Source organism: Impatiens glandulifera, chromosome 7, assembly GCF_907164915.1.
Source record: "Impatiens glandulifera chromosome 7, dImpGla2.1, whole genome shotgun sequence".
Classification (NCBI taxonomy): domain Eukaryota; kingdom Viridiplantae; phylum Streptophyta; class Magnoliopsida; order Ericales; family Balsaminaceae; genus Impatiens; species Impatiens glandulifera.
The window spans coordinates 35,125,683-35,142,453 of record NC_061868.1 but is presented as its reverse complement, the minus strand read 5'-3'; the positions used below and the strand labels follow the sequence as shown (position 1 = coordinate 35,142,453).

The 16,771-nt window shown below is 31.9% G+C and overlaps 2 protein-coding genes across 5 annotated transcripts; one reads left to right on the top strand and one right to left on the bottom strand.

Annotated features, from left to right (window-relative positions):
- Positions 1–563: 563 nt before the first annotated feature.
- On the top strand, positions 564–4,177 carry LOC124910417 (putative protease Do-like 14). Of its 4 annotated transcripts, none has more exons than XR_007096414.1 (10): positions 564–1,040; positions 2,023–2,182; positions 2,278–2,334; positions 2,427–2,627; positions 2,716–2,833; positions 2,916–3,023; positions 3,147–3,308; positions 3,393–3,517; positions 3,596–3,805; positions 4,018–4,177. XR_007096414.1 is itself a non-coding variant. In XM_047451056.1 (9 exons), exons 4-9 carry the CDS (start codon positions 2,574–2,576, stop codon positions 3,635–3,637), a joined length of 522 nt encoding a protein of 173 aa, XP_047307012.1. In that variant the 5' UTR covers positions 564–1,040; positions 2,023–2,182; positions 2,278–2,334; positions 2,427–2,573; the 3' UTR covers positions 3,638–4,177. The 4 variants fall into 4 exon arrangements, 2 of the variants coding, with proteins under 2 accessions (XP_047307012.1, XP_047307011.1); XR_007096415.1 differs by having other exon boundaries at positions 3,868–4,177; XM_047451056.1 differs by having other exon boundaries at positions 3,147–3,221; positions 3,596–4,177.
- Positions 4,178–11,766: 7,589 nt separating this feature from the next.
- LOC124909800 (cytosolic sulfotransferase 5-like) lies at positions 11,767–12,774 on the bottom strand. The gene has a single exon (XM_047450437.1). The coding sequence runs from the start codon at positions 12,772–12,774 to the stop codon at positions 11,767–11,769; it is 1,008 nt and encodes a 335-aa protein (XP_047306393.1).
- Between the last annotated feature and the right edge of the window lie 3,997 nt (positions 12,775–16,771).

Genomic DNA, 16,771 nt, shown 5'->3' with positions numbered 1-16,771 from the left:
ACCACCATGAAAAAACAAGATTAATTATATAGTTATATGTAGGGAAAGAAATTGAACGGTCCGGGGCGGATAATGAATTTATCATCCCGCCAAGTTTACTTCAAAATTTTATTTTTTTAATATCTCACTACAACAAAACATATCTTTGGCGACCTTTATATGCCAACGCATATTAAGCGTGGCTAAAGATTAAAAGAAAATAAACTTTTGTCAACCTTTGTACATGCACCAACCTTTATTAATTTTTTATATAAATACTTGTTGAGAACTTAATACTTTAACAATTGTAAATTTTAATATTTTTATGTTTTTCTTTTTAATTTTATAAATATTTTATTTCATTATTTTAATTTTTCAAATTAAATTTGATTTATAATTTTATTAACATTAAAAATTAATTATTAAATTTTTATAGCATAAAATTGTTAAATTTTATTATTAATTTTTTTATAAATATTTGTGCTTTAATTAATTATTATTTAAATTTAATTAAATAAAAATGTAAAAAATAATACAAATTAAATATTATATTAAAATTAGAAACCACTAGCCCAATTCCTCTTCTCTCTTAAAACCTAATCAAATCGACCTCCAGACTTCACCGCCAAACAATGGAGCAGTGGAAGCCTGGGCGAATTCACAGAGATAGAGATGAAAGACTCTAGGCGTCAGATCGTTGTGCTTCCTGTTGTTTTTCTCCTCGATCAATCTACATTTTCTTTCTGGTTCGTTACCTTTCTCAGATTCCCAATCTTCTCCTCTTTCTACAAACCATTTCAACTCAATAAGGAAAAAAGGATAACAAGAAAGGAAAAAGACGGGAACTCACCTACAAACACCGTACGCCGCAACTTCTGCAAGGTGATCACGGGGAAGAGGGAGAGGACGGAACCCTAATGGAAGGGATCGAACTCCTATAAATAAAGTTGAACCCTAAGACGAACGAATCAATTTCTGAGATCTAGAACACCGATCAAAATAATCTCCAACATCTCTCGATTCTAATTCGGAAGAAGAAGCAGAAACAACAGTAACTCCAGGTGAAAACTAACGCCTACTGTATTTTGTTTTTTACCGATCAATGTAACTCCTTGATTCATATATAGCTAGAGATTGGATCATAATTTTTCTGCAATTTTTGTTTGGGTAGCTGTGAAACAATTTCAATGTATTGACTTTATTTTGAAATTTATGCAAATTTGCTGAAATATTCTGCAATATTATTGTTCTATTCCTGAAAGTTTCAATTAATTGCAATTACATAGTAGTATTTCTTAAAATGACAGGTTTTCTATGATTGTTTGTCCTGATTATTAATTTTAATAGAGTTTCTTAGTTTTTTTCAAGTTCTCTTGTTCTATATAAGATATATTTTCTGGATGTTAAGAACTGTATGCAATATAAGCTATGTTCTATCACTCATGTTAGCTCAACTGGTAAGAGTCTTGAACTAAGAGGAGGATTAGGTTTTAGGTTCAATGAGTTTGAGGTTTTAATAGAAGAAACTTGATTGAATGGGAGGTCATGGCGCTGGGATTAGGTCCTAACCTTGTGTGTATGCAAAACATGAGTGAAATAATAATAAAAACTATGTTCTTAAATGGCTTTCTAATTTTGCTGGTTGTTCCAGTCTTTAACCACAATATAATACAATTTACGGTCTATTATCTTCTAGGGTAAAATCTTGGTCTCAAAATTTTAAAAAATTATGCCCTTAAAAATGGCCTTTTAAGTTTACTGATTGTTGTTGTCTTTAACTATGTACTAATGCAACTTATGGTCTATTATCTTCATTCTTGTCTCTACTATATTGTTGTCAATTTTGTTTATTGCAAGTATTCTTTAAGTCCTCACCATTGGGTGTGGTTTATACTCAAAAGTGGGTTGAAATTGAACTGACATCTAACGATAATGATTTTGAAGCAATAAATAAGTGTATAGACCACAGACATGGCCCTCCTGGATTAATTCTGATTTCCTCAAAGCATTTCTTCTTTTGGTAATTGAGATTTTGTTGGTCAGGTTTCTTCCCCCATTCTGGAAGACTGCAAAAGAGTGGAGCTTACAAGACCTTCAAACATCCCCAGACAGTTTATATCCACCCAAGCTCTAGTATAGCCCAGATATGAAGTGTTCTTTAGTTAGTGCCCAGTTGTCTCAATTATGAATTCTCTAGACAATGGTATATGTCTTCTTTTGTTACCTACCCACCTGTTTTCTTTCTGTATCTGGAGTCTTATATCTAAACCTTCATCACTACATTGCTCTATTTTGTAGATCTTCTGATGGAGCAGCTTATCTAGTCAATTAGGTACCATTATCTATGTCAACCAGGTACCAATGTGCATATGATTATTTCTCTTAAACAACAACACATATTATATTTCTTGAACTTTAGCATGCAACAATCTGTATTATTCTTGCAGGGATAAGGAAAACATAATGGATCACTTGTAATATTGAACCTGACATACACCATCTCTCTATTGATAGAAGAAAGCTTCCTAATAGTTTTGTTGTGAGACTCTTCAAGAGATCCCCATTATTGCTACAGAAACTGTCTTCGTCGGTTGATGCGACAAGTGAAATTGGTGGGAAAAATGTTGAACTCGGAAGTTACTATTCTGGTAGGCTTCATCTTCTTCTTCTTTTCATAGATTGTTGCTTTTCGCTATTCCTCCTCATAAGTCTTTTGTTTCTTATTTGAACTCACAGAAGAGGTTTCCTACATCCAACAAAAGCTCTCTTCTTCGATCTCTCGTTTTGTCTGCTTCTATTGCTGCTGCTAAATCCGGTCTTTATTTTTATTCAAACATTGACACAGACCCAACAAGTAAATAGTTGTTAGTTGTTTCTAATCTTCACCTGTCTCACCATTCTACGATTTTGACTGTGACACTATTCTGCTCATTTAGGACCATCCTTATGGATTTCTGTTAATATCCCAAAGCATGATCATCCATCTTGGTGGCCATGGAGAACTTGGGGACCAATGTTTCTTCAGCCCTCTTTTAATTGCCTAGGTGGGTCTCTTCAATATGGTTATCATCTTTTACTAGCTTTTATTTATTTTTAAATTATTGTACTCATCTTGTGCCACCACCCATTTTCATCTTCAATATGTATACATGGTTCTGTAATGGCAGGAAATGTGCCATTGTTTTTCTCTAGGTCTGGAGGAGATATTCCACCACCCGCAGATACGAGCAAAGAAGCTAAAGGTTATAATGGGTGCTTCAGTAGAGATTCAATTGCCAATGTTGCTGCAATAACTGGTCCTACTGTAGTTAATTTGTCTGTCTCACAAGGTGTTTATAGTGAACCTGTAGAAAGAAGAAGTTGACATTTCAGTTTTTGGTGTTTGATCTTTCAAAGGGTTTCTCATTTTACAGATTTACACAGAGTTACCTTGGGAAAGAGTGTTGGTTCTGGCACCATAATGGATTCTGATAGTACTATATTGACGTGCGCTCATTTGGTTGTGAGTCACCATGGCTTGTCAACCAAAGTGGGGAAGGTCAGTCAGTTTTGTATGAGTCAGTGTAAAGATTATTAATTTTGTTTTGTATGAGCTGTAAGAGTAGTTTTTTTACAGGTTGATGTAACATTACAAGATGGTAGGACATTTGAAGGATAATTGATCAACGCGGACTTGCAATAATATTGCAATAGTGAAGATTGACTCCAAAACCCTGCTTTCATCTGCAAAACTTGGCTCTTCAAGTAACCTTCGTCCTGGAGATTGGGTGCTTGCAATGGGGTGTCCTCTTTCCCTTCAGAATATTGTTACAGCTGGTATTATGAGGTATTCTTATTAATCTTAACCATTGTAGTTCACCATTTGGCTTGATGGTACTCTTTTTGAAGATTTGTAAAAGCAACGACTTGGTTATTGGAGGAATGCGGAGGGAATACTCACATACTGATTGTCCTCACTTTGATGTCCATCGATTATATATGATTTGATTACAGTTTTAAATACAGTTTTAAAGAGTTAAGAAACATGTGTTTGAACAGGGTAATTCAGTTGGACCTCTTGTGAGCATTGATGGTGAGGTTGTAGGTGTGAACATTATGAAAATAAGGGCTGCTGATGGATTGAGCTTTTCTGTACATTGAGTTGTGACAATTATTTATTTATTTGATTATGATATTATTTCATGAGAAAATTTATGTTTTTTTTTGTTATTATTTAAATGTTTAATAATGAAAAGAAAGTGATTTTTAAATGTTTTTAATGATTATTTAATTAAAAAAAATACAAATAAAAATAAAAAAAAATAAAAATAAAAAATAAAAAATAAAAATGGTTAAAAATTAAATGGGCTTTTGGCGACGCTTAAATTCATGTTACCGACGCTTAAATAAGCGTTGGTATAACTTGCGCCGACCCTGCTTACGGCGACGCAAAAATAAGGGTCGGTAATATTTTTGGCGACGCTTTTAAGGGTTGGCAGAAGTCTTTTTAAGGGTCGCCAGAGGTCTTTTTTGTTGTAGTGTCTCTGTCTCGTTCAGTTTTTTCCCGCCAAGTTTTACTTCAAAATTTTATTTTTTTAATATCTCTGTCTCGTTCAGTTTTAGGAAATCCTTACGGAACACGTTAATACATATTCTCTAAAAAATAATTATAAAATAAAATTATATAAACTGATTTTTTAATATAATATATTGTGTAATATATTAAAAATTTATATTATTATAAAGAAATAAACTTAAAAGTCTTATATAATGAATAAAAAAATATATTGGTGATTTTATATATTTAATTGTATTTATAGTGTTCGGGGCAGAATCTGGGTGATCGAGACGGGTCATGGTGGGGGACACAAATATAATCTCCACCTCATCCCCGATCAACTACCAGTCAAACCAGAGAAAAACCGCCCAAAACGGGGCAATTTGGTTCGATTATCGCAAGATAGTTTCAAATTATCATCATTAGTTACATGTCTCTTTTTAGGTTGGGGGCGGGAACTATTGATTTGTAGCTCACAAAGATGAATCTGAGTTGGAGTGGGCATTAAAATATTTTGGTGCGGGCTTAAAAAATAATAAGAAAATTATGGATAAAACGAGAGTTAATAAATGTAAGTTTTGTCTTTTTAAAAAAAATATATAGTGTGTTAAATTAAAAAAAATTAAGAAATTATGGGATAATGTCAAATTTGAACCGTAAAAAATAATTCATTTTTATTTTATTTTTTTTGGGTGGGCTTTAACCCATCCGAGTCCCCGTATAGATCCTCCCTAGCACCATCATTGACCATTGTCATTTTAGTCTTATACTACCATACATTATCCTTCAAAGATGCATCTCAATTCTTATTCAAAGCATTGGTCTCGAATATAAAAGGTAAACACTTTAACTGCTAAATCATTTATGATTTTTGATTTTAATTTATAATATTATATCTATTAAGTAATTTTTTTACCTATCGGATTATCTGGTTCAGAAAACATAGTTTATGTTTTAAAATTATTTTAAATAGATTATATATATATAACAACTAGAAAAACACTTTTACATCAGTTTTCGTAAAAAGCTCGAGGTCAAGAAATTCAATCTCGGTTTGCATTTAAGGAATTTTTTTTAAAATAAAACATTATTTTTAAAAGATTCCAATTATTCCTTACCGCTTTTGAAATTAATTAAAAATAATAATTAATTTGATTCAATTTTAAATAATTTGAGGATTTATGATAATTAAATCAATTTTTGATTTTTTAGAAAAAATTTTAGTTTAAAATAATTAATTATAATTAATTTAAAATATTATTTGTTTTGAAATAGAGTCGTTAAATGATTTTTGAAAATAATAAAAGTTGGCATACGTATACAAACGTATTGACTAGAGTTTTCTTTCAGTTCGTAGTTTGGTGAAATTCGGGAAAGGACTTTCGTGCATCATCCTCCATACCCGTTTTAAAAATGATCTTTACTTATAAAGTTAGCTTTTGAAAATTGGTTGTATAACGTTTGAATTATAACTAATTATTATACTGATCCTAGCTAGTCATATTTCTAGGTTTTAACGTTATTTAAAATATTGAAACAACAATATTTAAATATTGAGTTGCTGATGATAACTATGGAGGATTATACATGAATAACATTAGTCATTTTAAGGGTGTTAGAGTTTTGAAATAAACACCAAACAGGCTTTAGCAAAAATATTTTTTTTAGAAATATCTCAAAAATATTTTGAAATTATTTTTTATTTTTTCAGGATTTTTTTTAAAAATGGTTCGGGGTTCCAAAATTACAAAAATAATTTTGGGTTTTGAAAAGTGGAGTCAAATAGGCCTTATGACCGGAGTCCTAGGCCTTGGGTCCGATTTTATGGGTCGGGTTCTAGAGACCCTCAATTTGGGTGCTAAGGATTCTCAGTCCTAGGCTAGGATTACCGGTGTGAGTGTATAAACTCATCGGTCCTGGGTTAGCCTGGGGTTAAGTCTCTCGGTCGAGGTGTATAAATCTCATGGTCCTAATTAGCTCCAGACTAAGTCCCTCAGTCCCGGGTTTATGAATTCTCGGTTTTCAAAATAATCTTTACTTATAAAGTTAGATTTTAAAAATTGGTTGTATAACGTTTGAATTATAACCAATTATTATTCCGATCCTAGTCATGCTTCTAGGTTTAACGTTATTTAAAATATTGAAACAACAATATTTAAATATTGAGTTGCTGATGATAACTATGGAGGATTATACATGAATAACATTAGTCATTTTAAGGGTGTTAGAGTTTTGAAATAAACACCAAACACGCTTTAGCAAAAATATTTTTTTTAGAAATATCTCAAAAATATTTTGAAATTATTTTTTATTTTTTCGGGATTTTTTTTAAAAATGGTTTGGGGTTCAAAAATTACAAAAATAATTTTGGGTTTTGAAAAGTGGAGTCAAATAGGCCTTATGACCGGAGTCCTAGGCCTTAGGTCTGATTTTATGGGTCGGGGTCTAGAGACCCTCAATTTGGGTGCTAAGGATTCTCAGTCCTAGGCTAGGATTACCGGTGTGAGTGTATAAACTCATCGGTCCTGGGTTAGCCTGGGGTTAAGTCCCTCGGTCGAGGTGTATAAATCTCATGGTCCTAATTAGCTCCAGACTAAGTCCCTCAGTCCCGGAATTCTCGGTTTTCAATCGAGATTCCTCGGTCCTAGGTTCAAGAATTCTTGGTCCTAGGTCAGACATCTCAATCCTGGTCGGACCTCTCGGTCCTGGATTAAAATCCTCGATCGGATTTCTCGGTCCTAGATCAAGAACATCGATCAAACCTCTCGATGAATTGGCGAATGTATTAGATTTCATCTAAAAATCCAAGGACCTCTCTTTCGTTTCGAGGGACCAGCATAGTTGTGATTGCTTCAATCTTAGAGGGATCGACTTCGATGCCCCTTTGTGTGATTAAGAAGCCTAGTATTTTACATGTTGTGACTTCGAATGTACATTTCTTCGGGTTGAGTCGTAGTTGATATTTCTTGATTCGTTGCTAGAATTTTTTGAAATTTAGGACATGTCCTTCTCGATACTTCAATTTGACAATCACACAAAAAGAAGGGTTAAGATTATGAGGACAATATAAAAAGATTTCGAGACCTAGAAAACGTCTTTGTAAATCTGGATTGGTAAAGGGTTTGAGGAAGTCAAAGCATAAGGTGCTTTGTCCCTCACGGATGAACTGTCCATTCAAGGTTGGAGGAACAGTTATGCGTCATTTGAATATCCTTTCCTTGCGGATTTCTTTAAATCTTGTAAGGATGTATCCTAAATTGTGTTGATCAATGTTATAACATGGTTGCGAGAATGATATCATACCTTTGGCGTTTGGGCCTAATATCATGCCAAGGAAATATCCCATTTGACGTAACATTCTGATGGAATGGAGGATAAATGTACTAAAATTAGGGTGTTTAGATGAGTCTATACCTTCTGAGAGGATTGGACATATCTCGAACCCTCTTAGTTCAACCTTAAGGGCGTCAATGTGGGTAGACCCAATGACTGTTGCAGTGTCATTTGTGTTGTTAAATGTGATAACTTGGTCGTTGACAATGAACCTGAGTTTTTGGTGTAGGGTAGAGGTTAAAGAATTGGCTTGATGAAGCCATGGTCTTCATAAGATCAAGTTATAAGGAGACTGCATGTTGATGACACAAAGGTCAACCTGGAAGGGGATGGCGACAACTTGGACAATGTACAGATCAGATGGTATAATCTTGTCTCGGGATCTTCCTATATTTTCAAGAGTCCTCCAAGGACATATGTTGAGAGCGAATCTATTGTCTATTAATACCATCGGAACGATATTTCCCTCCATTTGCATAGAAATGTAGAGGGCTTTGTCATGGTTTGATTCTGCTGATGAATCCTTGTCTTCAAAGTCGATCATGTTGTGTTGTGAACTAGAGGATATGATCCTTACTAGTTCTTTATGGGTAGTGTTGGCGTGGACATTGGCCTTATTTAACTCGTTGAGAACTACTTTCCTGTGCTCGATAGAGTACATCAAGATTTCCCAAATGGAAATGTTAGCATTTGTCCTTTTCAGTTGACTTAGGAGGCTGTCTCCTAGGTTAAGTGTTTTGGGCTCATTTTCCCTATTGGTTCCTAGAGGAAGTTGGGAGGCAGGTGGCACATTTACCGGTGTGATTTTCATGAAACTAGGTAGTAAATTCGTTCCACCATGTGTTGTCGTGATGTCTATTGGGCCGTAGATGTGGGCATTCGTTTTTTATGTCCACCATTCTGAAGTCTCATTAGAGTGGGCTATGGACTTCTCTTTTGGCCAGGGATCGATCATGTTACTCTCTAGTTTGGTGTTATGGATCAGGTCCAATAACACGTTAAAGTTGAGGGATACTCGTTAGTGGTGAGAATATTGACTTGGTCATCTGGTAGCGGATTTTTTACTATTTCTGGCTTGGCGATCACGTTTTGATCAATCAAGTCATAAAACAGGTGTTTGAGGGTACTACATCTGTTAGTAGTGTGACCCTTTTGTTGGTGGTAGTCGCACCAATCATTCTAATATTTTCCCAAGAATGGTCTGTCTGTTCTTGGGGAGAGAGGTTTGATAAGATTATTTTCTTGAAGAATCTTCATCACCTGTCTCAAAGGCATTCCTAGATTGTCAAAGACTTTAGGAGGTTTAAGTTCCTTTGGAGGTGTGACCTTAGTAGGAGTGGTTGTACCTACCTTGGGTTGTGGAGACTTACATGGGCTCGCATTTTGAGGCGATTGCTCCTATCATGCAGTAGTTACCTAGTGTACTTCAGTCTTTTCCTTTCTCGAGAAAGGACTTGGAGGTGGGGTAGCTTTGACTGTTTTTCCCTCTTTCCCTTCTTTCTCGATAACGTAAGAAGCTGAAAATGCACAATTAAGATAAAAAGGTTGTTTTGAGATTAATTCCAATCTTTAGCAATTTCTTCATATTTTGGAATATGTTGACGGCGGATCCAACAGAATATCATTCGTTAACGTTTTCCAAAATCATATTGATTTGTCACTATTCTCTCGGGAGGGAATCGATTTTCTTGGCGACAACTTTCCATATTTCGATAAATACGGAGAATTACTTATTTTCTGCTTGTTTGATATTTTTCAACCTCTTTTCAGGTCATTCAAGGTTGAGATGCATTGAGAAGCGTTCTATGAATGCTATAGCAGAGCAGCGTCATCGAGGTACTAGGGGAATAGGTGGAGAATTGTTGGTTCTCCAAGTCGCAATGGGGTCATTGTGGAGGCATACATTTTAAAAAAGACTAACGGATCACTTTTTCTTATATACTTGGATAGAGTTGGAAGTTTGACGCCTACTGGAATAATTGCTCGTTCGGTAGCTTTCATAGCGTCTTTTCAGTCATGGTGTTCATTAATGTTTTTCCCTTTGCTAACTTTTTTTTTGGGGGAAAAAAAAATGGGACAACGGATTAAGTATGTAGCCCGCAAACACACTTAATCATTTAACCAGGCGCAGAACTTGCCGCCCGACGGGCTCGAACCCAGGAACTTAGGGTTGGTATCCACCTCTTTTTCCCTTTGCTAACTTGTTTTGCTGGGCTTGTATCTTTCCTGCATGACTTGGACTTGATCCATCTGACGTTCATATTCCGTTAGCGGTGGTTGGTCAGCCGCTGAAATTTGTTTTTCCAGTGATCCAAGGGGGTTGATTATTTCCTCATTTTGTACCCGTGTAGTTATGTCGATATTCTATTCGGATTCTTCGTAGAGAGAGACTTGTTCTTGAGTTTTTTATCAACATGATGGGTATTAACGAGAGTGAACATAAACAAGATTGCCTAGTTAGGATATCGAGGAGAAGAAGGTATGTTTTAGGGTATAGAAAAATTTTGTTGATTAGCTAAAGAAGTTGTGTTCACCGCGGTTGCTTCGTTACATGTTGCAAAGCTACCTTCATTTCACTGAACTCAGTCGTTAATACCGTTTCAGGTACGGAGGGTTCTTCGTCCATCTAGTGGCGTATAAAACGTCCGATTTTTTTTATCTCTCTTTCTGGAGACTGTAACGGCTTGTCGTAGTTGTGGACTGCTGCGAAGAGAAAGAGGTTGGAGTTTGCAGTTTTAACAAAGTATAAATGTAATGCATATGCATATAAAATAAATATGAGAGAGTGAGCATCTCTTTTTGGGATTCGACAAATAAACAAAGAGTTGTTGTACTCATAAAAAAAAAATAATAAATGACATGTTCTTCCATAATGATAAACCAAATATTGGTAAAAAAAATATTTCTAAATTTACTAACAATGGAAGGAAATGAGTTCTCAAAATACATTTTTTTTTTTTTAAATTTGGTTTGAGAATTTTCTCAATTAATATTGTAACTAGATGAAATAAAAATACTTATAAAAATATATTTTTTAATTTAAATATATATATATAGTTTTTAGATTAAACTTTATAAATAATTATTTGCTATTATCTTTTAATATACCCATAACAAAAAACAAAATTAGACTAATATTTTGTTATCTAATTACAGAAACACCGCGCCGGAACAGGAAGACCACCATTCTTTTTTTGACAGGATAAAAAACCTCTTGTTTTATCTATCCAAGGCAGTCCAAGGATACTAGAATATAAAAGTCTTCAACTTATTTTAGTTTTAGAATGTTTAAATTAATGAAGTGTGAGACATTCATTTTTCATTTATAGTAATCTTTGTCTTTAATTTATTGTGTAGATCTACTTTGTTGTTATATATTTTGTTTGTCATATTCATATTTTTATATAATATTATTATTATTAAGATTGAGAAACACACATTTTATGATGAAAAAAAATTATTGTGTAAATAAACAATTTTGATTAAATATGTCATATAAAAATAAACTTTAAAAGTATTAATTCTTAATAAATGAAATAAAAAATATTCAAATTGGGTATATTAATTTTTTTTAAACTAAAAGAAAGTCAATCAAAATAATAAAATGTTATTGATCATAATTAAAACATAATTTAAATTTATAGCCTTTACTTTTTTTTTGTTTTGTATAGTTGATTTGTAAGGTTAATATTAAATGTTCTTTTGTAAAGTGTTTGTGTCAATTAATATAACATATTATTTGTGCAAAATACCCTATTGCATCTAGTTTTATTAACGAAACTTTGGGAAATACAATGATAAAAAAGTACTCTCAAGTAACCTAAAAACCAATAAATGAACTTAAGCATACTATTACATGTTCAAAAGATGCTGGATTCAAGATAATATTGGTTAACGGTTAAGTTGATGAGAGTGGATTAAGAAGCTTCATCCCCATTCCGGTTAAGTTGATCAAATGTCAAACCGGAGTTAGAAAACTTTTCATTCATGAGATTTTGAATGCGATCAGCCATGGAAGGAGTCAGATAATTGGTCCAATCTCCCACCTCTCCTTTCCTAAAGAACGCCTTGTGGGGAACCCCAAGTGGACGCCGCCCTTCTTTGTTCACTTCTAGATCCTTCAAGTTATCAAAGCTACATAGCTTCACTATCCCATCCAACACTCCTTCTTTCTCTTCTTCTTCCGAGAATGGGTAACCTAAGAAACTTGCCAACTTCTTGGTCTGAAGAACCGGCGACATTTTCATTTCCTCGTACCTCATGAGCAAGATCTTGTCGGGGTTCTCAGCGCTTGCATTGAAAGAACCAAGGATATGGTCCCAAAAAGGACCATACTCATGGACTCCACGGCAGAACAAGTCAAAGCATTCCTCGAATGGGCGAAGGGTTGAGTTTGGCCAGAACTTATCCATGAAATGCCAATAGGAAACAAACTGATCCCTTGGGTCCCGGAAAATGCTGACAATCTTGCAGCTAGAGCTTCTTACGGATGGAGGTAAACCAGAATAGGGAACGTGGGTCGACATGATGCGGGGATGAGTGAGGCCTTCGAGGTAGGATATTGGGTCGTGCAAGTTAAGGTCGGTCTCATAGCACCTTACTAGGGCATGAGGGTTGGCTTTGAGCAAAGGGCTTTCGGACAATGAGAAACGGTGGCGGTTCACGATGGAAAAGACAAGGGCCTTGAACCAGGTGGTGCCACATTTAGGGAGTTTTACTAACCAGATATCACTTGACTCGGCTTTGTAGTGATGATGGAAAGATAACATTCGAGTGAAGAACCTTGGAGAGCACCAAAAACCATTGTATTGATTCAGACCAACTCCATTTATCAACCAATCTTTCTCACTAGGAACGTTATCAAGATCAGTTGAACTAGTATTAAACTCTCCTCCTTTCACTTTTTTCTCTTCTATTTCTGCCATACTTTAACTTCATATGTTCTTACAAACTAAATATTTTCCTTCCTTTATACAAAAACGGACGACCAAGATTAATTAAGTAAATGAAAAGTGGATCAGATCTCGATGAATTAAAGTGTAAAATCTACTAGTCAAATTATTTAATATGCATATTTGACCAAGATTAAATATTTCTTGTTGGGAAGTGATGAGAGAAAAATTTATTCATGCATGCTGTTACATTTGTTGCTGCTACATTGGTGCAAAAATTGGTTATGATCTATTGGACAAGTCAGGTGATAATGATGTGACTATGTTTAAATATTTGATTAATTTTAAATATTAATAAATTTTATATTTTTTCCTTATTTTATTTAATTTCTCTACTATAATCTAATCTAACATTAAGATATTACTAACTTAATTAATTAAGGACAGCAAGGTTGTGTTTTTCTTTAACATGATTTATTTTTAATTATGACAACTATGTCTGTAATTTCTAATTAGAATTTCAGTTTCAGACGTGTGTATTTATTTATTTTGCTAGCGACGAATTATGTTAAACAAAAATATTCAAAATTACAATTGAAGTAGTTCATTTAATGATTAATTAATTTTTATCAAGTGTATCATTGTTTCTCGTGTAGTTAAGATCAAATACAATCGTAAATTGTCTAATAACTTATTCTATTATAAATAAAAAAACATGGGCATACTAATGTCTACATAAATTATAATAAACTTATCAATTTTTACCACCTCAAAAGCTTTTATAAAAGAATATACAAGTGAAGATGAGTATAAATATGTTTAGGTACAACAATACATTCTTTGAATCTTGGTAAACAAATTTAAGAAGACCACACCACACCACATTTCTCTGTGTTGCAACTTGAGGCCTTGAAATCTAATGCACATGACCAAAAATTCATATAATCCCTAGTGGGTTCTAAAATAAAATGACCAAGGCTGTTAAAATCTCGAGTTAACTCTTAAAATCTTACGATTTTACGATTTCACATTAGGTTAACGAGTCTGATTTTAAGTAAACTCTTAAATAGGTAAACTCTTACGATTTTAAATTTACGATAATAAGATTTTACGATTTTACGAGTTTATAAATAATTTCGATTTTACGACTCTATACGATTTTACTTTAAAAAAATCAAATTTATATTTAAAAATTAAAAAATAAAGTTATTGGTTATTTAAATTAATTAATTAATATAATTAATTTTGTAATTATAATTTTTTATAGTATTATTTATTTATTATTATTATTTAATTAATTTTATATGAAAGTATATAATTTCTTAAAATTGGTTAAGTATAGAATATTTAATTATATATAAAAATAATAATAATATATAACTATTATTTTTTCAAATTAAACTCTTACGATTTCACGTAAACTCTAGATTTGACGAGTTTACAACCGGCTAACGATTCTACGTAAACTCTCGATTTTGACAGCCTTGAAAATGACAATGTAATTCTTCCAAAAAGAATTTTACGATAATAGGTATATGAAATTTATCTTTAATTGTTGCAATATTCAATTCCTTGAATGTGGTTGTTACTTATAACTCTTGAGTATTGATTGTAGAATTTCTCTACAATTTTTGCAATTTCAGATTTCTTAAAGATGTGATATTTATAAGTCCCTGAGAAAATGGGATTCGAACATTTGTGAGAGAAATATTATGCAAGAGCATGTCTATATTTATAATTGAAGTAATCAAGAAAATGAAATGAGAATAATACATCCGGATGCTAGAAATTAGATGAGGATAAAAGTCTGCAAATGTATTTAACTTAATTATTTTTTTTTATAGTTATTAAGATTGACATTCATTTTTATATGGCCATTAAATGAAAATTTTAGTCCATGTAGTTGGAAAATTGGCTAACTTTTTAGTTATAGTATCAATGAGAATAGCTATCAATGAGAATAGCTAACAAATGTATCTAATTACACATTGTTTGGCTAGGCATGACAACTTACCAATTCGGTCCGGTAACCTTTCTCCCGATAAGTAAATCATGAATCAAAAGTTTTATGTCAAAATGGGTAAAATTTGATTTGCCTGTACACAAATTTTTTTAAAAATTAGGACTAATTATTTTCGTTTTTTAGATAAAACTTTAATATTTTATTTTTTTAACTTTTTAAAAAAAAAATATTTTTATTTTACCAGTTTAAAAATATGGCCGATGCTTTTCAAATAAAATATAATAAAAAAAAAATTTACTTTAAAACTCGTAACATGATTTTTCTCAAAAAAAAATTAAGAAAATAAAATTTTAGTGGGATAAACAAGGATGGCTAAACAATAATATTTTTGTGAAAAAAATTCTTATGCTTTTAGTGATTAATTACATGTCATAAAGAGTATTAACGATATACGGACTATAACTAACCGTCTCTACTTTTATAATTTCGTCATTATTTTTAGAAATATTTTTTTACATATTTAATTACTTGTGAATACATAATCTGATCTAAAAGGTCCACTTATCTCGTTCAATTTCTGTCCAAAAACTAATAAAAATTTAAATATATAATATTAATAATATATTTATTTTATTTTTCATATTTATAAAAGTTTTAAATTTATTTTTTTATAATATATAGTTTTTAATATATTATAATATATATTATATTTAAAACTTGAGTCAAATAAATAAAAAAAATATATTAAAAAATACAAGTGAGATAAAACACATTAATTTCCAAACTTTTTGACCCGAATTGATTGGATGCAGAAAAAACATGATTACGATTCGCTTGGAAACGATGAAAAATTTGTTTGGTTATTTGAATAATTAGAGAGAGAAAATGATCATTAATGATGATTTTGAATAAATGTTGATATTTTTTTTAATAAAATAATTTAAAATGGTATTAATATATAAAAATAAAATAAAAATAATAATTTTAAATAAAAAATATTATAGTATTTAATTTAGTTTATAAATAAAGTAATTTGATGTTTAATTTTTTAAAATTATGTAAATAATCCAAAACCAAATAATGCTTAAGAACTTTTGGTTTATTTGAGCTGCAGGTTTTTTTTTATGTTTTTTTTAGTTTTTTTAATTATTATAATTTATTTATGACTGACTTAATTATTTTTCTCGTATTTACATAAATTATAAACTAAAATATAAAAATATATCTATTACTTTAGTGAAGGTTTTAAAAATTCAACTAATTAAAAATTATTAAAAATTATTCACTTTTTAATGTAACAAATATTTTTTCAAAATATTCAAACCCAAAACACAAATAACTCAATATCAAACAAGCTCTCCATGCATGATGCTGCTACATTGGTGCAAAAATTGGTTGTGATCTATTGGACAAGTCAGGTGATAATGACGTGACTATGATTAAATATGACTAATTTTAAATATTAATAGTCTTTATATTAATTGGCTCAAAGTAGACGCATCATTTGTATAACCAAACATTTGGTCAAGTGGCAGAAGACCATTTAATCCAGAAACTAATATACACAATCTAGATAGAATTGAGTTTGTTCAAAATAAAAAAATAAAAAATGCAGCTTTAGTTATTCAATAGAATTAATATCTCCAAAAACAAGTTCTTATGAATATGAAAAACACACTTATACACTACACTAGTAAAAAAAAACTTAGTTTACCGATCGGTACTAATCTAATTATCAATCGGTATAAGCCTATAAGGTAATACCGGTTGGTTTTAATCCAATCGGACTCAATTGGCAGGAGATCTCTCGGTGCTTCTCCATAAGTCTTTACCGATTGATTGAGGAAATGGTCGCGATTACCCATTTTTTACTTAGTGATAACATCAATCACACTTCATACAATAAGATAAATCAAATGACAGGCCTACTGGATAGTATAATGGTAGGTGGTTTCTCTTTGTCTTGAATCGATAAAGTAACAAAATGAAACCAAATGGGTTCAAAGTTGATCACCTAATCTTTACACAAATGATAGAACATCTTTTCTGGTTAAGTAGTCATTTAAT